Genomic DNA, 22,256 nt, shown 5'->3' with positions numbered 1-22,256 from the left:
TCCTCTGTCAGAGTTGTAGCTCGTTTTATATTGGAATAAATAAATAGTCAATTCAGAATGTATCCAATACTCTTATCTTGATTGATGATTTTTTTTTGTAGTTTTTGTTTGATTTCTCTGTTCTCTACTTTTGTACAGTCTCTCCTCAGCGTGTGTTTGTGAGCACAGACCACCCTGGTGGTGTGTGTGTGTGTGGAGGTCTGCAGAGTAGCTGTCCTACATTGAGACTTGGCTGGACTGTAGTGGGGGTGGAACGCTGGGGTTGTGCACTTTTGAGATTTAACAGGAATGCTTTGGGGATCACTTTGTTTCAGATTTCATTCCCAACTGGGAGGTGAGGAAAAGAGAAGCTGGGTCCATACTGAGAGTAACGTGATACCTTGGTCCGTCCAGCTCCCTGTTACCTGAATGTGGTTCTTGTTCTCTCTCTCTCTACAGAACAATGCAGATCAAGTGGCGTTCCAGGTAGGCGGGGGACTCTCTGCTCTGGAACAGATTCTGCTGGTAGTCACTGCAGCCTCCACCCCCACCGCAGTCCCACGCATTCCAATCAAGTGAGTACCAGCTTTTACAGTCAAATACAGCTCACCTCCTCTCCAAACACACTGTCTTTTGATACTCTCTATTCATATTAGAGGGTTTTACACAAACTATGTGGTTGCTGCTTGTGGCTCTGAAAGGGTCATGGTCATTGGTCAACTCTCTGCCACCTCTGCTGAGACAGCCATGAGGAAGTGTACATTTCAATTACTCTGTTGTTTTTGGATAGAACGACCTTGTTCTCCCCATACAATACGACTTCATTAATCCATTGAAATGGAAATGTTGTATTTTTGCTGTGTTCTTATTTAATTCCAACCCCCCCTGACAGGCTAGAAACAGCACAGGGTCATCCACAGAGCAGCACCCACGGAGCAAGTTAGTCTCATTTAGTCTTCACAACCAGCATACGATATCCTGGCCTAGTGCTCCTCTCATGGCCTCATGAGCCAGCGTTTCACTGTCCGGCGTCCGACCCGACCTCCACTGAAAAACCATGAGCCTTTTCAGCTGCTGTGCACAGCCTCTAAAGACATGGTCCACACTCAGACTGTGTCCTCTCCCTGACCTCAGTGACAGCTCTCCTCTGTTTACAATTGGAGATGTGAGGTAACCTCAGCCTTTCCTTTTATTTCTCTGTTTATAGTCCTCGCATCTCAATAAATATCCTAAATGGATCATGAATAATAATGCACCATTTTAAAAAAAAGACGGGGATTATATTTTGGTCATCTATTTTGTATTCATTCTTTTCTGTTGATCTACAGAAAGGCCATGTGTCTAATCCATCAGACGGACTCTGTCGTGGTTTTGAGTTGTGGGTCTGGAGTTAGCGTGGCCTGCCAGTAGATAACCTCAGAGAGACCGCCATTCTCACAACACTGGGACTCTAATGGACTGGAATGGACTCTCTCCTTCACTTATTAGCATTAACTGTTTCCCAAACCTCCACTAATGGACAAACGTTACTTGTATTTATAATGCTTTTACGTATGGCCATTCGTGTTTATCGATTTATTTAAAACATTTTACTTCCTCAATCACTAATCCTAGAGAATTTGAAGCAGACTTCAGTATTGTGAGGAATTTGATTAACTTAAATGCGGGGAGAGGTTTCTACTTGTAGGTAGCTAGGAGTCTTTTGCTCACAATTGGACTGTTTTTGCTTGTTGGAGCTGAAGACCATACACACACTGTTGTTCCTATGCTTAAAGAGTTCCACTTGACATACAGTGCATTCGGAAAGTATTCAGACCCCTTGACTTTTTCCACATTTTGTTACGTTACAGCCTTATTCTAAATTGGATTAAATAAATGTTTTTCCTCGTCAATCTACACACAATATCCTAAAATTACAAAACGAAAACAGGTTTTTAGAAATGTTTGCAAATGTATTTTTAAAAGAATTACCTGAGTTACATAAGTATTCAGACACTTTGCTATGAGACTCGAAATTGAGCTCAGGTGCATCCTGTTTCTATTGATCATCCTTGAGATGTTTCTACAACTTCATTGGAGACCACCTGTGGTAAATTCAATTGATAGGACATGATTTGGAAAGGCACACACCTTTTATATACAACCAGTGTGCCTAGGCTACGTAAAAACTCTAATTTAAAAAACAATGAGTCTGATGCAACAGATCAGAACGTTTAGCTTCAAACGTTGATAAACTATTATTTCTTCACATTATAAGTGCCGCAATGCACACTAGACAGTAGACTACGCGCAAATGTTTCTTCCTTAATACAATTAGCAGGAAAACGGCACTGCACATGCGAGCGGTTTCCTGTGACAGTGATGAAAATATCCTTAGAAATGTAGGAGAGGAGAGCTAATGGGCTACTTTGAATCATGGTATTAATGTATTAAACGTTCAGGTTTCAAACAATTAAGCATATGTTTTCAAAATGCATACTGCCTCCAGCTCATTGCATGGTGTGTGACGCGCTGATGAAGCCTGCCTTCCGTTGCCGTTTAATGCCAAAAACAACTGGGATCTCGGAAATATCCTTCTTCTGTGCGTTCAAGACAAAACAAGCTCCTACTGGGAAAAATAGTTTTGAATGGGCTCTGTATGCTGTAGGCCTATGTGTGTGATAAATAAGATGCATAACGAATATACAATACACGGCCAATTTAATTCCACTGAATTATGCAAATATCCTATAGATAAGCATGCCCGGTCAAATGTATTTACATTGACTGGTATTTCCATCAATGAATATGCTAAAAAGTATTATTTTGCAATGGGATTTTTTCTTCTTCTCCCAGACAATTGGCCGGCGCCAATTTTATCTATCGGCTTCTCTATTTTTTTATCGTCCAAAAGCCGGCTATTACCGGCTAACGCAAACCATGGATCAGAGGTACTTATTTCATCCTCTACAGAACAGCTTACAGCTTGTCCAATCCAGAGCTGAAGTGTGCAATGTCTAGTGATAATGGAATGGCCTCCCAGTTACCTTCTTTCAGTACTCAATTACTTATTACCTTGTCTGAACATGTTGAGGAGAACTTCTCCAGAGTTTCTATAAATATGCATAAGACTGAGGACAAGTCCAATACACCATGAAGGGGCGACTCACTCCTTTGTAATCACAATTAGGAATGTTAGGATGCAACTAAAGAAAAGCAGAAATTAGTCCAGTTCTTGGTATGTATTTCACTTGATATATATGAATCAGTAGTGTTATACTTTTAACAGTATTTAGTGACCGTATTCATGATGTTGCCAATGGCAAAGCATGCGACGTGTTGCCAGGTCCTTTCTGGACAGCTGAATGGTCTAACCAGCACCTATGGTGTTTGTTGGTATTGATTGGCTCAGGTTGTGATAGGTTGGCTGTCTATAGACCGTCTCTGTGTGCTCTCTGTCATCTGTGCTGTAGAGTAGAAGGCCTGGGGTTGTTGCTATGCCCCTGAGTGCTATGAACTAGGGTCTGAACCTGGGATAACCCTCCTCCAGAGCATATCAATCCAGCCCCTCAGACACACCCAGACCACACTCAATGTAGTCCTGTGCCTGGTTAAACATGTATTACTCCACCCATATTCTATAAACAAAATAGGAAAGGTAAGGGAGTCATGTCGGGTCAAGGGAAGGGAATATTGAGAGCTTACAGGGGTGATGAGATACATACAACACAAGGACATGGTCTGTCTGTCCACTAATCACTATTGCTCATCTGGATGGCGTAATGGGCAGTGTCTGTGAGACAGACGCTAACCACAGCGCTCGCTACATTATCTGTTTACAGTAATGCTGCCGTATTGATCGCCTCCTCTCAGATAAGCTGAGTGATTTACAAAAAAGTCAACTGCAGAGTTGGAGATGCTCGGGCAATATTACCCCTCTGGGAGGCCCACTCCACCTCGTTACCATTACATTAATGAGCTAATTCCTTAGTGAGGCTCTGCTAATGTCTCTGTGTAACCCTGTGGCCACTGGATCCATGTCTAGACTAGCAGAGCAACAACTCTCATTAACATGAATATAGCAGTTTGTCGAATATATCAAAGATGTTAACGTGGCAAGTCAGCCATAAACTATATTTACTTGCATGTGAAAATTAACCTTAATTGGTCTGCACCTGGAGAGTCATTTTGTAGTTTTGAAAATCGTTGAATCTAAATAATAATAAATAAATAATCTCTTCCTAGTAAAGTTGTGTATTCCAATCTTAACGTGAGAGACTATTGCTAAAAATCCTTCAATGGATGTATATTTTTGTATTGGAACAGTGCAAGTGTGTGCTCTGTGTGCGCTGTGGGATTCTGAGTGGAGAGTGTTGTGTTCCCTAGGGGAGGAGGGGGAGAGCTGTCTAAAACAAGCTGTAAATGATCCCAGATCCTCACCAGGCATCACCTCTGCTCTGCTCTCTCTGCCTCTGGAGACTCTTATCTTCAGTGTCACTATTAGTATATGGTGAGGAAAATGTTTTGCCCCAGGCTGGAGGTGTGGATTAGGTGGGGGGTAAACTGAGGTGTCGTTCTGACCCCGTTTTTTAAAACTTTATCAGCACATCCTTCCTCGCTTTGGGGAAATCACTGTGTGATTTGATTAGCAAAAGCAAAGTTTCCATATCACTACTTTAACAAATCCAACACTTCTCAGACGTGTTAAGGAAAGATGGATGCTCTCTTCAAGTATTCCAACCTTGTGTCAACTACTGTGTTTTTATGGGACATGTCCCTGTGTCTCCCAGAAGGGGTCACTGGGGAGTAGAGAGGGGGAGAGAGATGGGACTGGTGTCCCAGTGATATCTGGGCTCAGCACCAGAGCCTGTCAGCATATGGGCCCCTCTCTGGGGCTGCTGGAGTATAACTCAGAGAGAAGACAAGCCAGCGTTAGACCAGACAGACTGGCCCATCTGAAGAACCAGTCGTATAACTTTGAGTTGAATTTTAGAGAATCGTTTATTCCTTTAGAGTAGGGAGAAGAGACAATTCAATATGACTGTGGTTGTGGTATCCATTTTATCTAAGTGATAAGTGGAACAGGGGCCCCTGTCCTACCTTGCTGAAAATAGAACAAGAGCTGCTTTATAGTTTTAGAGAGATGTCTTAACAGTGCAGTGGCACTGCTGTGCTAGGACACTGCATGTTAAAACACTATTGTAGTTGACCACCTCTGTCACATTACTGAGTATATCCTGTGAAATCAAAGCTGCTACCTGTGGTTTCCTTTCAGGATGTCGTTATAGGGTACGAGTGAGTGAGTGTGTGCTTGCATGTGTGTGTGATGCGTGACGGCTCATCAGATTTCTCCCAGTTTATACCCAGCCGGTGTGGCATGACAGGCAGAATGGACATCTTGGAAGCACTCAGTGTATCAGAAAGATCAACAGGAGAATCAAATGAAATGCCATTTAGATAGCAGTGAATGAAGGGATTGTTTGACGGTACCAGGAAATGGATTTGCTCCTCACCTTGTGTTTTGGCTTACACCATGCCCAAACCAGATACGCGCAAATTGATTTTGTCCCCCCACACCAAACGCGATCACGACACACAGGTTGAAATATCAAAACAAATTCTGAACCAATTATATTCATTTGGGGACAGGTCGAAAAGCACTAAACATTTATGGCAAATTAGCTAGTTAGCTTGCAGTTGCTAGCTAATTTGTCCTATTTAGCTAGCTTGCTGTTGCTAGCTAATTTGTCCTGGGATATAAACATTGAGTTGTTCTTTTACCTGAAATGCACAAGGTCCTCAACTCCAACAATTAATCCACACACAAAACGGTAAACCAAAACTTTTCTAGTCATCTCTCCTCCTTCCAGGATTTTTCTTCTTTGGACTTTATATGGCGATTGGCATCTAACTTTCATAATAAGGTGTATTACCACGACCGACCGACCTCAGTTCATATTTCAATCACCCACGTGGGTATAACCAATGAGGAGATGGCACTTGGGTATCTGCTCCTATAAACCAATGAGGAGATTGGAGAGGCAGGACTTGCACCGCGTTTAGCGTCACAAATAGAACAGACTTCTATTTTAGCGCTTGGCAACGCAGACGTTAGTTGGCGCGCGTGAGCAATGTGGGTGCAGTGATTGAATAACATGTATGTGTAAATTCATTTTGCAACATGAGTGGTGTGGTCAGCATGTTAGGATTTGATTTCTTTCCCTGAACACACATTTTCTTTGTTAAAAAGCAGGGATTCAACCTGATCTGGAAGTTGATCAGATTTCTGCAGCATTGCCATGGTCAGGCCTTACTGGGCACATAGGAAAAGCCCAGGGACATTGGGAAACGTGAGCTTGAGGTTCAGGTGGAACGATCTCCTGCTTGATAACCCAGTGACAAAAAGCATAAAGAGTCTTTTACATGGTTGATGTCCTGTTGTCTTTGCAAGATGGGAAGTGCTAGACTTCTGAAAATTGGAAACATCTATCTGTAAGGGGAGTCTACTTGGTATTGTCCCAGTACCCTAAACTATTATGCTGTTTCTGTTGTTTATGTCACTAAGAAAATACTGTTAAATACTCTTGAGCCCTAAGTGTCTCCTGGGGTATTTGGGCAGTACTATACTATGTGGGGGTGGGGAGGATCCTGACCTTCGCTTTAATTTTCCCTTCCCAGCCGTCTGTCTATCAGCCCCTGGGATACTCTATGGATTCTGGGATGGTTTAAACTTAAGAGTTTTAATTCAGCCACAGAGGTCAGTGACACTCCCAATCCCCCAGCCCCCCTGTTCTGTCCGAGCCGGTCGACCACCCAGGGTGATCCCCACAGGGCTGCATGGTGTAGGGCTGTCCCAGGTCAAGGTGTTCTCCAGTCAGTGTATCTCTAGTCTATCTAGCACTCTACACTTGTACATGTGTGAAATAGGACAAATATAAATACCCACCAAATAATTATGATTATTATTATTACAGTAACTCCTAGCCTAAGATCGCTGTGTGTCTATGGCCTCATCAGGCCAGTAGGGTGATCAGCTCTGCTGTGGCTGGCTGACTGGGGTTAAGCAGTTTACAGTAGGTGAGGAGATTACATTGCTAATTATCTACATCTCTCTAGGCCTCTTCCTCTTCTCTCTCGATCTCGTGCTTGGGCTCTCTCTACCTCGTTCTCTATACAACCTGTCAGTATGGGCCAGCAGTGGAACCTAATCCCGCGTCTACAAGATAAGGCTTCATTATTCTCAGATTAACAAAGTGCCCGTTGTGTCTCCTGCTGGGTAAAGTCTGGCAGGTGGAGCAGGCACCAAATGATGGGGTCCAGCAGTGGGCGTGGCACGCGGTCAAATGGGCAGCCCAGAGCTATTTAGGTGGAGGAATGCTGCCTGTTAGGGTGGATTGGCACTCGTGGGTCAACCAACACTATCTACATACTGCACGGTAACACGAGACGGACTAGCGTGGCACTTTACTAAATTGCTCCTCAAAATCATTGAGCCTGTCGTTCGAGGGGGCACAGCAACAGAGATTCCAGGAGACTGGATCATATCAGGTGTCATGCTAATCACGCCGATTTAGGTGGGAGGGAGCTGAAGACAGATCACTGAGATTGCTCATTGTATGAGCTGCTGTAAGGACATTATTCAAACGTGCCTTTGACATTCTCGCCATTTGTTTAAAGAGGGCTTAAGACATGCCTGATTATCTGTGTTACAAAGCAATTGCATGCTCATTACATGAGCAATTGACTGAGTCGATTGTGAGAAGTCGGTAGGATGTTCATAACTTCAGATCTGACTGTTTGGTTGAGTGTGTGTGTGGTGATTCGAATTAGAATGGAATGGATTGGATTCCTAGACTAAAATCATCATTATAAACTGGGTGGTTCGAGCCCTGAATGCTAATTGGCTGACAGCCATGGTATACCAGGCGTGGTATATGCCATACCATGGGTATGACAAAACATTTGAATTTACTGCTCTAATTATGTTGGTAACCAGTCGATTAATAGCAATAAGGCATTGCTTCGTGCCTGACAGCCCTTAGCCGTGGTTTATTGGCCATATAGCACACCTCCTTGGGCCTTATTGCTTAAATATACACGGAACAAAAATATAAACGCAATATGTAACGTGTTGGTCCTATGTTTCATGAGCAAGGTACTAAGGAGTATTTCTGTCTGTAGTAAAGCTGTAGGAACAACTCATTCTGATTGGCTGGGCCTGGCTCCCCAGTGGCCCAGTCCTGTGAAATCCATAGATTAGGGCCTAATGAGTTTATTTAAATTGACTGATTTCATTATATGTTATATAAATTATAACTCAGTAAAATCTTTGAAATTGTTGCATTTATATTTTTATTCAGAATAATATCATTCATAATATATTATCTTCTATCAAATGAAATGCATGTTCTACGTAAGATGGAAAATGGTCTGCATACATTTGATATGTTGACATTTACATTTAAATGTGCCTTTAGATCCGTCTCTGTCCTATGGGTTTGTGAAGAGAATGGAAACAGTCGACAGCTGTTTTTCTCTCTAATAAGATTAAAGAAATGAGGGATGTGCCCTTTAATCTGCTGGTTAAGAGTGGCAGCCACCTGGGGACTGGCCTGTCCCCCCCCTACTCCCAACATGGATAATGACGTTCTGGGTAGGGCAGCCTCCACTTACGCATGGAGTAAAACCAGGGTGCTATGGTTGACAGGTAATTATAGAAACATTGTGAAGATGGTGTTTGCCTAATCCATTTCGGGCTTTGCTTTTGTAGCCTATTATTTACAAGTTATTTAATAAATATTGACCTTGCCTTTTTTGTCATGTTATCATTCATCTTCCATTTAGTAGTCTGTGTTTTAGGACTGCTCTCTTGCTCCCTCTCCTCATCATTTCTATGTCTTATAGATTTCCCAGGCCTTTTCATGTAGTACGATGTCAGTGCTGTAACAGGATCAGCCCAACCTGTCATTTTACCTTCCCTATGGTTTGACACCCTGTCTTGTTTAATTCGATAAGGACACCTTGCATTCCATCACAGTAACTGAAAGAATCTTCACCTGAAATGGCTTTTCTCCCTTCTGAGTCAGGCATGGGAGTGATAATAGCCTGGTGTCATCTCTGTACGTACAGAATGAACGCATTAAAAGCAGCACAGCTTTTCATTCCATTGGTTTGCAGTCTTTCCAATGGCGGAATTCTGTCACTGAAAAACGGACTTCTGGCTGAATTACTAAATTACGGAGAGAAAAAAGTAATAATTTGAGGCAGCCCCGGTGCTGGTCGGCTGCCCAGAGAGCACAGTTTGGTGGGGTTCTCACGTTACTTCACTTTAGCCCAATAGAGGCTGTGTTATCATTCCACTCAACCATGATGGCTGCCTTCTTCCACCCACTCCATTTCAATACTATTAATGGACAATAGAATTAATGTGGCATTTGTGTTTTTGAGCATTCCTGGAAAACAGATCTTATTAAGGAGGCGTTTGGCAGAAACAGGGATCAACACACCAAATCATGTTGTTTTGGTTTGCATTTTCTCAGGAATTTGTATATAAAATGGTGGTGGAAAATGATACTCATATAGTAAGGTGTTTTAAAAGTTTTAAGCAAGCAAACCACAGAGTTCTTAACCAGACATTGATGGGACTATTTGGATACTTTCCCATTACTCACAATGTAATACTTCTCACATTCTCACCACATTCTATGTCTGACAGCTTTACACGACAATGTCAATAATGATATGGAACAAATGACAGATCTCCCCACTAGCATATGAAACAAGACGAGCCATTTTGGTCATGAGGAAGTTATTGACAGACCAATCCACCTAGGCCTACATCAGTCTCTGATATATTCTATCTAAATGCCAACTAGGTTGGAGTGGAAATGCGTTGCAGATGTGAAGGTTGCGGGAGATATCAAAATGTTTACAAGTTGAAATAAACATGGCCTACTTTAGAATAGAAAAGCCAGATTCCATTCTTCCTCAGAGCAGATAGGACACGCCACTCTTCTATTGGCTAAAATATACAGATGTCAGAAAATATTAAGTGATGAAACAAGGGGGAGCAGCAGTGGGAGCAGAATAATTCATCAGTTATCTGTGGCATGAATCTTCTCATGGGGTTTGTTTAAAGCAGACATAATACAGAGGCATGCTCCGCTCTGCCTGGCTGTAGCCTGCCTTTAGGCTCTGAGCTGAGGAGCTACTGAGAGGAATGGCCGTATCGCCACAGAGGAAGCACTGCAGGATCAGACTCCAGATTGGACTGACTGATTCCACCCAGCTCCGCTGGTTATGCAGATCTCTTGTCTTATTACTGTCCCTAGCTCTGGATAACCAGTTGACTAGTAGTGAGGGGGTAGAGCTATAAGTATACTGAACAAAAATATAAACGCGACAAGTGTTGGTCCCATGTTTCATGAGCTGAAATAGAAATTCCCAGAAATGTTCCCCACACTCAGTTTATTTCTCTCAAATTTTGTGCACACATTTGTTTACATCCCTGTTAGTGAGCATTTCTCATTTTTTCCAAGATAATCCATCCACCTGACAGGTGTGGCATATCAAGAAGCTGATTTAACAGCATGATCAGCACCTTGTGCTGGGGACAATATAAGGCCACTCTAAAATGTGCAAGTTTTGAGGGAGCGTGCAATTAGCATGCTGACTGCAGGAATGTCCACCAGAGCTGTTGCCAATGAATTGAATGTTAATGTCGTTTTAGAGAATTTGGTAGTACATCCAACCGTCCTCACAACCGCAGACCACATGTAACCACGCCAGCCCAGGACCTCCAGTACCAGCTTCTTCACCTGCGGGATCGTCTGAGACCAGCCACCCAGACAGCTGATGAAACTGTGGGTTTGCACAACCAAAGAATGTCTGCACAAACTGTCAGAAACCGTTTCAGGGAAGCTCATCTGCATGCTCGTCGTCCTCACCAGGGTTTTGACCTGACTGCCGGTCGACGTCGTAACCGACTTCAGTGGGCAAATGCTCACCTTCGATGGCTACTGGCGTGCTGGAGAAGTGCTCTTCAAGGATGAATCCCAGTTTCAACTGTACCGGGCAGACGGTATGTATGGCATTGTTTCGGCGAGCAGTGTGCTGATGTCAACGTTGTGAACAGTGACCCATGGTGGCAGTAAGGTTATGGTATGGGCAGGCATAAGCTACGGACCACAAACCCAATTGCATTTTATTGATGGCAATTTGAATGCACAGAGATACTGTGAAGTGATCCTGAGGCCCATTGTCGTGCCATTCATCCGCTGCCATCACCTCATGTTTCAGCATGATGATGCACGACCCCATGTCGCAAGGATCTGAATACAATTCCTGGAAGCTGTAAATGTCCCAGTTCTTGCCTGCATACTCACCAAACATGTTACCCATTGAGCATGTTTGGGATGCTCTGGATTGACGTGTACGGCAGCATGTTCCAGCCAGTATCTGGCAACTTCGCACAGCCATTGAAGGGGAGTGGGACAACATTCCACAGGCAACAATCAACAGCCCGATCAACTCTATGCGAAGGAGATGTCGCTGCTGCATGAGGCAAATGGTGATCACATCAGATACTGACTGGTTTTCTGATCCACGACCATACTTTTTTTTTTTAAGGTATCTGTGACCAACAGATGCATATCTGTATTCCCAGTCATGTGAAATCCATAGATTAGGTCCTAATTTATTTATTTCAATTGACTGATTTTCTTATATGAACTGGAACTTGATCAAATCTTTGAAAATGTTGCATTTTATATTTTTGTTCAGTGTAGTTGATATGACTGGGTTTCTGAATTATGCTTACCTACTCTTACATCAATGACAGTATATGCTCTCAACCCTTCCAAAGATACATCTGTGCCCTTATGAAACCACAAATCTGCTAGGGTGTGTTTCTGTTTCCTGATTACTTCAGATAGCCATGTCAATGCCTGGGGATGAACACCTACACTGTAACACTAGTGTTGAATTCTACCTTGAACTATTTAGTTTGACTTCTGACAAGGGATTCATCTGGTTCTCCCTCTGTTTTTCTCTCTCTCCTCAGGTCCCTATGTGCTGCTGTAAACATATACTTTCTGGCATGCTCTCGCTGCCACCTCAACTGCTCCTACGTTCTCTTCAGCAATAAGGTAGCCTCCCTCATGGACCTGCTGCTGCATCAGCTCACAGTAAGTGTCTTTTCACCACACCATAAAAAACATGACCAATTACTATCATTATTGCTATGATGGCATTACATTAAATGTATGTTCACTTAAACAACGCATGTATTATTCAAAGATGTTATTTGTATGGAAATATAAGTCCCTGAACATTGTGTAATACTTCCGAAGGTTGAATGGCATGATCAGAACTGTAGATAGTATTCCCAAGGACCAAGCTGTTTAATGAATCCCTCCCAATGTCTCGGTCTATGTAAATTCTCCTGACTACATGCAACACTGTGAGTGCTGAAAAACCATGGCCTCATCGCCAGTATTTGTTCCTTCCTGGCACAGTGTTAATAAAACACAGAGACCCACGCTACAGCACAAATTCTGGCCCTGCCACCACCTCAGCCTCCGCCTCAGCCACACAGATACTTCTGGGCTTTAGGGAATGAGAGAGAGCAAGCAGGCAGTATGGCGGATGGGTTATATGTCACTCCAAAACCTTTAGCACTCTTTCAGAGACTGTAAACATCACCCGACGCCAAACATCTAATGGTGGTGGCTGCACAGACAGGACAAGGCAAAGACATGGGCTTTGCTACTCTATTGGGGCTTCCTTCTCCAGCCCTGAGTTCCAATTCAAAGCAGTCATGTTTCCTGAGGGCACGGAGGGGGAGGTTAGTCTGTATGCTTCAGATGATATAAAACATATATCCCCACAGCTGCTTTGACGACTGACATGTTGAACAGGACAACGTTAACTTATTTAGACGTCTTGGACACCGACGAACATGGGGCTCATGAATAGTCCGCGTGCGTGCGTGCGTGCGTGCGTGTGCGCGTGCGTGCGTGTGTTTGTGTTTGGAAGTGGGTGGGGGTAGAGAGTGCCCGGCGTCTGTGCTTGTCCCTCTTTAATTCGATTTGTGGAGAATGTTGGTGGATTTACTAACGCTGTCAGCATGCTGCCCTAACCATTAATCTAAATGAGATGGTTCAGACATTTTACCTGACCTTCTCCTTATTTCTAAAACTAAACCTTAACCTCTATATATACACACACATGCAAAAATGTCTGAACTAAAAGGGGAAATGCACTGCTGTCACCAGAACACCATGACCTGAGTCTTTATATACCCTGAGACTCTTTTCATATATCTTTGTTCATAAACATTTCTTGGAGTATTTCAGATGCTTGTGTTCTTCTTGTAATAAAGAGTTTGGGATAAACTAACATGAAAATTACATTTTTAAAAAGTCCACAAAATCATGTCAGAACTTGCAGCATACTGATTCCTCTATCAGCCCGTCTATGTATATGAGGCATGGGTAAGGGGAGCATTTGGTTTAATGTCACAGATGATGGTGAACACAGAACACCCCCCTGTGTTAGTTCCAGTGGTTTTCTCTACAATCTCATTATCCAGTTGTCTTCCCTTGTTACCAGGGAGGGAATACCTCTAACACCTCTCATATGGCAGCAGCAGTAGTCTGGCATGGCAACAGTAACCATGTCACACTGACTGTTAACCACCGACTTATGACCCACACCTGATTAATTATACAATAACACTTGTGTTGTTGTTTATCCCATGCCGTATCAGGATCCCAACCAATACAAATGGCCTTGGCCTGTGTTGTAGAAGTCAAACTGAGGTTGCAATGATCTGGTCTTTTGTTGAACTTTGCTGTTGGTGGATACTGTGACTGCCTGGGACATTGTCAGTTTTGTACCTTGGTCGATCAATGTCAAGATTCCTTTTTTGATAGAGGACTTGGCAAGCTGACAAGGACAAGCCAAGGCTGTATGTGATACAAGCTAGCTGGAAAGAGCAGGTATAGAGCTACTGGTACAGACGGTACTGTGACATGGTGGAGGTTGACAGAACTCTTGACTGACCACACTGTCTTTTTTCTCAGCTGTTCGTCCCAGATGAAGACAAGTCCATCTTTGGTCGCAGTGTGAACAAGCAGGTGTTTGAGGGGCTGACCACCGGCCTGCTGCAGACCAGCGCTACCATCCTGACTTTCATTCTTCCCTATGTTCCCGAGTGTGGCCGCGGAGACGCCCCTCGCATCCTATCACCAGACACCAAGACCAAGACCTCCCCTATGGAGCCCTTAAACACCCGGGCCCATGACCTCATCAGGTAAGCTCTTCCTCCTCTCTCTCAAACCACACATGGCGCTACTACAGCCCTCCTCCCTGTCACAACACCTCTGTCCCATCTCTACTTTCTCCTTTAGGGTTGATCTGGGGAACCACTGAAATTAAGACAACTTAGTTACTATCAGAAATAGCCTTTCGTTGAAAAGATTACTACAAAAGGTCAGCTCCCTTAGAAAAGGTCAGATAATGTTTTTGCCAGGGGCTTGGAGTGAGGGTGAGAGAGGGTGTCCTCTAGCATCTGTCCAAAAACTACTTTTTCACACATTCTGGATCAAACTCCTCAGCAAAGTAATATGTCTTTTTTTTTTTACTTGAGGCAACATAAACAAAGACTCCTGAAAGTTTGCAACATCCTCTTGAACGTGGCCTTTGAGTTGCCGGGGCTGTGTCTGTCCAGGCACTGTGGGGCGGTGAGGAAAGGCAGGCCCAGACCTTCGGGAAGAGTGGAGTCTTCACATCATCCCTCCCACAGCCAATGATTCATCTGACCAGAGCAGCTGCACAGGCCTAACACTCATACTATGACCCAGTCGTAACCCTGGAGACAAGGGAGAGCCTGAGAAAAATGGTGTCGTCAGACTAGTAATCCCTGCAAGCAATGAAAGATTTACCTCCGCTGCCTCAAATTATGTATGTGATGGTAGGGAGGAAATAAGATCAAAATGATGGTAACTTCAGCAATTTTTTTCTCATTATGGTGAACTGTAGATCACACAGAAAGAGAACATCAGCATTCCCCTTCTAAGTCTTCATTTCTCATTACCAATCACTCACCAGGCTTTGTACCATACTTATCTCCTACCAGTGTCAGAAACATACAGATGGGTGTAGGTCATAAGTTGAAACACACAGGGGCAAGACTGAACAGCTTTTCAAACAGACTGTGGGCCAGGCATTGTGCACAACTGTGCGTGGAAAGCTCCTTTCAGCTCTAGTGAAGTTGTGGAAGAGGATGAAGTCATAACGAGGGGCCGTGGTTCAAGTGTCAGATGACCTATTGTGGAGGTTGAAAAAATAGGAATTACCTGCCTTGAGGAGCCCATTTTGACTGACAGTCCCAACAAAAAAAGGTATGCGAACGAGGGAGCGAGTTGAGGGAATAAGCTAAGTGGAGCCAGAGAGGGTAAGGAATGAACTCATGTAGTATAGAACAGTGGCAGGCTTCCTGAATCTGGACTGAACTATCTGGTACATCTGGGAGGTCTTGTGATTGACTGCTGAGCCTCCCTGTCGGCCCCTATAGTGGGTAGGGCTGAGCGGGGTGGGAAAGGCATACCTGAGCTGTGAGGCAGCCTCAGGTCAGTAGACAGTCAGGGGCCTAGCTCTGGGCTGGCACAACCACCCTCTAATGACTTATTGGAGTCAGAAAATGTATGCACTCACTACTGTAAGTCGCTCTGGATAAGAGCATCTGTTAAATTACTCAAATGTAAATGTAATGATGCTGTTAGCAGTGATTTTGTTGCTGAGATAGCAGAGGGAACATGATCATGAGACCTGTCATTGGCAAGACAAATTGGTGATATCACACTAATAACAGGGAGTATAGAGGGCTTAGGTGAGAGATCACATTTCAACTGTGCTGCCGATGATTTGCGCTCAGTGAGGGCCTTTGTTAGGATAAAACATATGTCACAGAGACACTTCTTGAATGACATCAAATATTTCATTGTGAAGGTTTTGTAATTTGTTGTTTATTTCCTGTGAATTTACTCTTATCCTCCTTTTGTGTTTGTCCCTCCCTCAGTTATGTGGTGAACATGGGTCTGATTGACAAGCTGTACAGCTGCTTCCTGTCTGTCCAGGGCCCAGTGGACGAGAGCCCCAAGATGTCCACCTTCCTCCATCAGGCTACCGCTCTGCTACACGCCATGTGTAAGCTGTGCTTCGCTGTGACTGGCCGGTGGGTGGCAGCCGTCTCCCTTCCTCTATGACCCTCCTCTCCAGACATCCCTGTGAAAAAAATCTAATCAAATGTTATTTGTCACATACACGTGTTTAGCAGATGTTATTGCGGGTGTAGCAAAATGCTTGTGATTCTAGCTCCAACAGTGCAGCAATGTCTAACAATTTCACAACAATACACACAATTCTAAAGTAAAGGAATGGAATTAACAATATATAAATATTTGGGCGAGCAGTGTCAGAGCGGCACAGACTAAGATACAGTAGAATAGGATAGAATACAGTATATACATATGAGATGAGTAATGCAAAATATGTAAACAGTATTAAAGTGGCCAGTGATTTCAAGTCTGTGTATATAGGCAGCAGCCTCTCTGTGTTAGTGATGGTTGTTTAGCAGTCTGATGTCCTTGAGATAGAAGCTGTTTTTCAGTCTCTCAGTCTCAGCTTTGATGCACCTGTACTGACCTCGCCTTCTGGATGATAGCGAGGTGAACAGGCAGTGGCTCGGGTGGTTGTTGGCCTTTCTGTGACATCGGTGCTGTAGGTGTCCTGGAGGGCAGGTAGTTTGACCCCGGTTATGCATTGGGCAGACCGCACCACCCTCTGGAGAGCCCTGCGGTTGCGTGCGGTGCAGTTGCCGTACCAGGCGGTGATGCATCCCGCCAGGATGCTCTCAATTGTGCATCTGTAAAAGTTTGAGGGTTTTAGTTTTAGGTGCCAAGCCAAATTTCTTCAGCCTCCTGAGGTTGAAGAGGTGCTGTTGCGCCTTCTTCACCACACTGTCTGTGTGGGTGGACCATTTCAGTTTGTCCGTGATGTGCACGCCGAGGAACTTGAAGCTTTCCACCTTCTCCACTGCGTTCCCGTCAATGTGGATAGGGGGGTGCTCCCTCTGCAGTTTCCTGAAGTCCACGATCATCTCCTTTGTTTTGTTGACGTTGGGCGAGAGAGAATTTTCCTGGCGTCTCACTCCCAGAGCCCTCACACATGGCAGTTCACAAATCTAATGGCAGGCGTGACTCACTATTGAATCTTTTAAGTCCTCCGTTCCATAAAGACTGGCTGTTGGAACCCAAACAAATACACAGCCTCCTTTTCAATCGCACTCAGTGGTTTCCTTTAGTCTGAGCGCTGGCGAGGCCATCGTTACTGTTGATGGAGATAGCCATCTACTTGCCTCCAGTGCTCTGTCACTCACCATCAACCCTTGCCTCCAGCACACTGGGGGAAACCCACCCACGTGTGTCACTGTGACCACCCCCAAGAGAGGCTCAGTGGCGCCGCTGACAGAGGCTAAGCACACAGACTGAGACGCAATACTGACAAAGATAGCATGACCCTTAGTACAGGTATGCTGCCCTGCTAGTTAAATATCATCAATGCGCGTCATATGGGCACATCAGATCCATTTAGTTTCTCTAGTGTCATAGTTTGAATTAAGACAGATGTATTTTAGCTCAAATATTTCAGGTCTGTTGTCAAAACCTGGCATAAGTCAGTATCAACAGGACTGATTTACTTAGAATACTGTAGATGCTGTTCTGCTAGTATACCTCTTCCTTCCAGCTGCTGTGTCCTGTAACAGTGCCCAGCTGCTTCACACCAACACGGGGAGTACTGCTGAGACTGTCACTTAATATCTGTGAGAAAACACGGCACCCTAACCTCGCCACTTTAATGAGCTGACGGAGCCATGTTGTGTAATAATCAACACCCTGCTAATCCAGCCAACTATCTCCGTTCCTCTGTGTGTTCATGAGATTATACTGGAGAGAATGCATACCTTGGTCCTGGAATATTTTTGGTCATGCCAGTTGCTGTGTCAAGGGATTTAATTGGCATTAGAGACCATGTACTTGCCGAGCTACGAATTTCCACACAGAGCTGTTGGCCAACATCAAGTAACAGCATGCACAGTGGGTTCCACCCAGAGGTCAAACGGCCTCTTCTCTGCCTGCAAATCCCAGCCTGTGCAGCAGGGGTATTCTTAAATTGCCTGTCAGCGCTAGCTCATGGAACTCTGTTTGTTTGCATGCATCCTAAATGTAAAACAATGGGAGCGATTTGAGATGAGTTTTCTCTGATGCCATTGACTTTGATGTAGTGCTGTTTATCTAGTTTGAAAGAGTACATTTTGTACTCTTTATAGACGTTTGCATTGACTGGCCTCCAGTCTTATGAAGAGGGCAGCTGAGGCACTCAGAGCAACCTCTCCTTCCAGCCAATCAGTATTATACTCCGGTTCTGTTCTCACCTGTGATGTGTACTGAGAGGATGATGTTACCAATCCCTTTAATCTGGCTAAGACGCACGAACACGCTGCTTTCAATCCTGTAAGGTGTGCCTTAATTAAATGTGCCTGAATACACAGCACGTTGCCAGGAAGCTCTCTGCAGCCAAGGACAGAGGAGCCCCTGTCAGAGCTACTTCCAAATTCCTGTGTTCACTCTGCCCAGCTTGGAAGAGCGAACTCCGATTCCGAACTGGTGAAGATGAGCCACATTTCTGTGTCACTGTTGTACCATTAAATCATCTCTGGCTATGGTTGTAGTGGTAATGACCAAGCTTTTTAACCCTGATTTTTAACCCTGATTATTCAATTATTTTCACTTGCACAGCTGAGCATAGACACCTTCTCACACACAGCCACCAGACTTCGACTCCAACTTCTCTCTCTGTGCAACCAGTTAAGCCACTTGACCCTATAGGCATGCAGGGTAAAGAAGGCAGGCCCAATTATTTATATCTGAGGGGACAGCCCTGGTCTAGCGAGTAAATCTAGAAGCCACAGGGACCAGACTGCATTCACTCTTACATCCTGGGTCTCTGGTCACTGCAGTGAGGAGAGCAGCCAACACCTTCTCAGGTTTACTGACTTTCAGCTGGTTGTCAAACTCAGCTCGGTTAGCTCGCTGCAGTTGTTGGCTGCAAGCTGAAGAGCTATGTTGTGAATTCAACTTCTGCTTGATATAGAATGAAGTGAAAAGTCAGGATATTTTTAACTAAGCTTTTTAGTAGAAAGGAGATCTATTTCTTAGTAAGCAATAATGAGTTTGGAGATCTTATAATGTGGAGTACTCTGATCCAATTCATTTCCCTATATAACATTTCTGTCACTAAGTTCATTGAGCAGAAATGAAATGATCATGTCACATGTTTATTTATATTCCCTGTATCCTCTGCAGGTCTCCCAGTATATTTGACAACAAGCGTGCAGACCCCACGGGACTGACAGCCCTGCTGCAGTCCACTGACCTGGTGGGTGTGGTACACACTCTGTACTGCATCCTGCTCCACAGCTCCGCCCTGCCTGAGCCGGATGCCCAGAGCCCACAGGAGCCCTACGCCCCCGGGGTCATCCAGGTGGCCCTAACGGGCCTCCGCTTCCTCAACAGCTTTGCCCTGCTCGACCTGTCTGCCTTCCAGGTATGATACACACACACACACTTCTTCATTCTGAGGTACAATAGACACACAGAGACACACACATTCTCATACTTGAATCCCTCATCCTTCAGGTCCAGTAGATGTTGTTGATTACAGTGACTGTAATCCCATAAGTTATGCTGCGGTGCAGGTTTTTCATATATACTGGCCTTGCTGGTTACATAGGTGTATTATGCTGGACACATTCCACAGACTGACATTCCAAATTGTCACCTTATGGCCCCTTTGATTGACTAGCACCCCCATATCCCTGTGCACAAGCATCAAGCAGCATTGTAAATATCCCTCCTTCCTGTTCCTGGCAGCAACAAGGCCATGTGTAACTGATCGGGCAGCAGAGACCAGTTCTCAGAGCTGCTGCCATTACGACTGGAGTATTTTTCCTTAGGATAAAGCTGACCTCTCGGACATAAACACGCCTGTCCCGTGACCTGGGGTCACCTGCTGAGGTTCGAAGGAGCCGTGTGGGTCAGCAGTGCAGATGGACCTGAGTGATTAGTGCTGTAGCCAGGGCCATACATTATCAGCTGTGATGAAGAGAGGATGACAGCTTCACTGTGCTCTGGCAGCGCATAAACAGAAAGGTGTGAGGAAGAAAGTTGGAAAGTTATTCATGATTTTAATGCCTGTGGGTAATTAACACAGAGGCCGCTCTCCCTCGGCTCCGCCATGCTCAGGCTATTCAAAACAGCTGGAAGTCAAAGTGTTTCGGTACCATTTTTATGAACATTTTAAATAAGGATTCTTTGTGGCCTGTGAGTTGTTTTCACCTTGTGGTTCACATTACCCCACACTAGTGCTGACTAATAAGTACTACAGTGGATGCTGAGCTGCTTCCTCTTCTCATTGGCCCTTTTGCTAGGCTCCAGAATCAGCTACCAAATAGGGTGGTAAGAGGGATTTCAAACTGGAATGGACACTGTTAGTGATGAGTTCCTTTACACATATGTTAGTCTATTTTGAATTAAAGGTATAATATTCATAGCATTTAATCATCACCCTTTTGGTGCCCATCAAAACACATTATATTCAGCCTTTGCATTCATTCACTGACAGACACAATATAGGGGTGAGTTGGTCTTACTGTTCTTCCCAGGTCCTAAGACTGATTACATTGGGGGAGGTGGTTATGTCTACAGTATGCAGGGTGTTATATTTAGAGGGTAGACAAGAGTGGGACTCAGGCCTGACAGCAGGATTGGGTCTCTCAGGTAAGTCCTGTTGTTTAAGAGACTGTTTACCCCCTCCTCTCCCACAGTCCCCAGTCCAATCCTCATCCATACACCCCAACCTGATTCCAGTGGTTTGTTTCTGTGCTGACCCTGTGGTGCTCAGTCATACTGACATGTTTAATAAATACTGTCTGTGGACCACTGATAGCATCTAATCTGCAGGGGGATTGGGGTCCCTCTGGTAGGACCCCCTGGTATTGGGGCTGGGGAGAGACCCCCTAGCAGAGTCTCTGTACACAAAATCAACCGGTCTGTAGCCACTAAAGCACACACATTCCCCTCCTCTCTTTTATTTCAGCAAATCCAGCTTCTCGTATATTAACAGCATAGTGTTGATTTCTCAACGTTTTAGGACTATTGTTGTTCATTTATCCAGTTAGTTTTAGTGAATATCTCTAGCTAGCTAGTGTCTGCTTTGTGTTTGTGGTTTCTCAGTGGTGTTTAATTACTGATGATGTTTCTGTGCTGTCTCAGACTGTTCTAGGTGCTGAGGGGCTGTCCCTTGCCTTCCGCCACATAGTGAGCTCCCTGCTGTGGTACTGCTCTCAGCACTCCTCTGAAGAGCTGCTGCATGAAGTCCTTATCTGTGTGGGCTACTTCACCGTCAACCACCCTGACAACCAGGTAAAGGTTTTAACATACACAAATATGCTAAAATACAGTGAGCTCCAAAAGTTTTGGGACAGTGACACTTTTTTGGTAGTTTTAGCTCTGTACTCCAGCACTTGAGATTTGAAATGATACTATGAGGTTAAAGTTCAGACTGTCAAATTACAGCTCTTTTTGTACATAATACCCCCATTTTAGGGGACCAAAGGTATTGGGAAAAATTCACTTATGTGTATTAAAGTAGTGAAAAGTTAAGTATTTGGTCTCATATTCATTGCTCGCAAAAGACTACATCAAATTTGTGACTCTACAAACTTGTTGCATGCCGTTTGTTTTGGTTGTGTTTCAGATTATTTTGTGCCCAATAGAATTCAATGGTAAGTAATGTATTGTGTCATTTTGGAGTCCCTTTTATTGTAAATTAGAGAATAATATGTTTCTAAAAACTTCTACATTAATATGGATGCTACCATGATGACAGATAATACTGAATGAATTGTGAATAATGATGAGTGAGAAAGTTAGACGCACAAAAATCATACCCCCAAGACATGCTAACCTCTCACCATTACAATAACAGGGGTTGTTAGCATTTTATATCATACCCCCAAGACATGCTAACCTCTCACCATTACAATAACAGGGAGGTTAGCATTTTATATCATACCCCCAAGACATGCTAACCTCTCACCATTACAATAACAGGGGAGGTTAGCATTTTATATCATACCCCCAAGACATGCTAACCTCTCACCATTACAATAACAG

The 22,256-nt window shown here is 44.2% G+C and overlaps 1 protein-coding gene across 3 annotated transcripts in view; it reads left to right on the top strand.

Moving 5' to 3' along the window:
* The window catches only part of LOC106561156 (S phase cyclin A-associated protein in the endoplasmic reticulum), a 140,805-nt gene that overhangs the window by 106,263 nt on the left and 12,286 nt on the right, over positions 1–22,256 (top strand). For all 3 annotated transcript variants that reach the window (XM_045688219.2, XM_045688216.2, XM_045688217.2), the window contains 6 exons: positions 439–554; positions 12,020–12,143; positions 14,043–14,272; positions 16,040–16,195; positions 19,386–19,626; positions 21,354–21,503. In XM_045688219.2, coding sequence (XP_045544175.1) covers positions 439–554; positions 12,020–12,143; positions 14,043–14,272; positions 16,040–16,195; positions 19,386–19,626; positions 21,354–21,503 — 1,017 coding nt within the window. The remainder of the gene's footprint in view (positions 1–438; positions 555–12,019; positions 12,144–14,042; positions 14,273–16,039; positions 16,196–19,385; positions 19,627–21,353; positions 21,504–22,256) is intronic.

The sequence above is a fragment of the Salmo salar genome, chromosome 10 (genome assembly GCF_965601325.2).
Source record: "Salmo salar chromosome 10, fSalSal1, whole genome shotgun sequence".
Taxonomy (NCBI): domain Eukaryota; kingdom Metazoa; phylum Chordata; class Actinopteri; order Salmoniformes; family Salmonidae; genus Salmo; species Salmo salar.
This window is presented reverse-complemented; position numbering and strand designations above follow the sequence as displayed.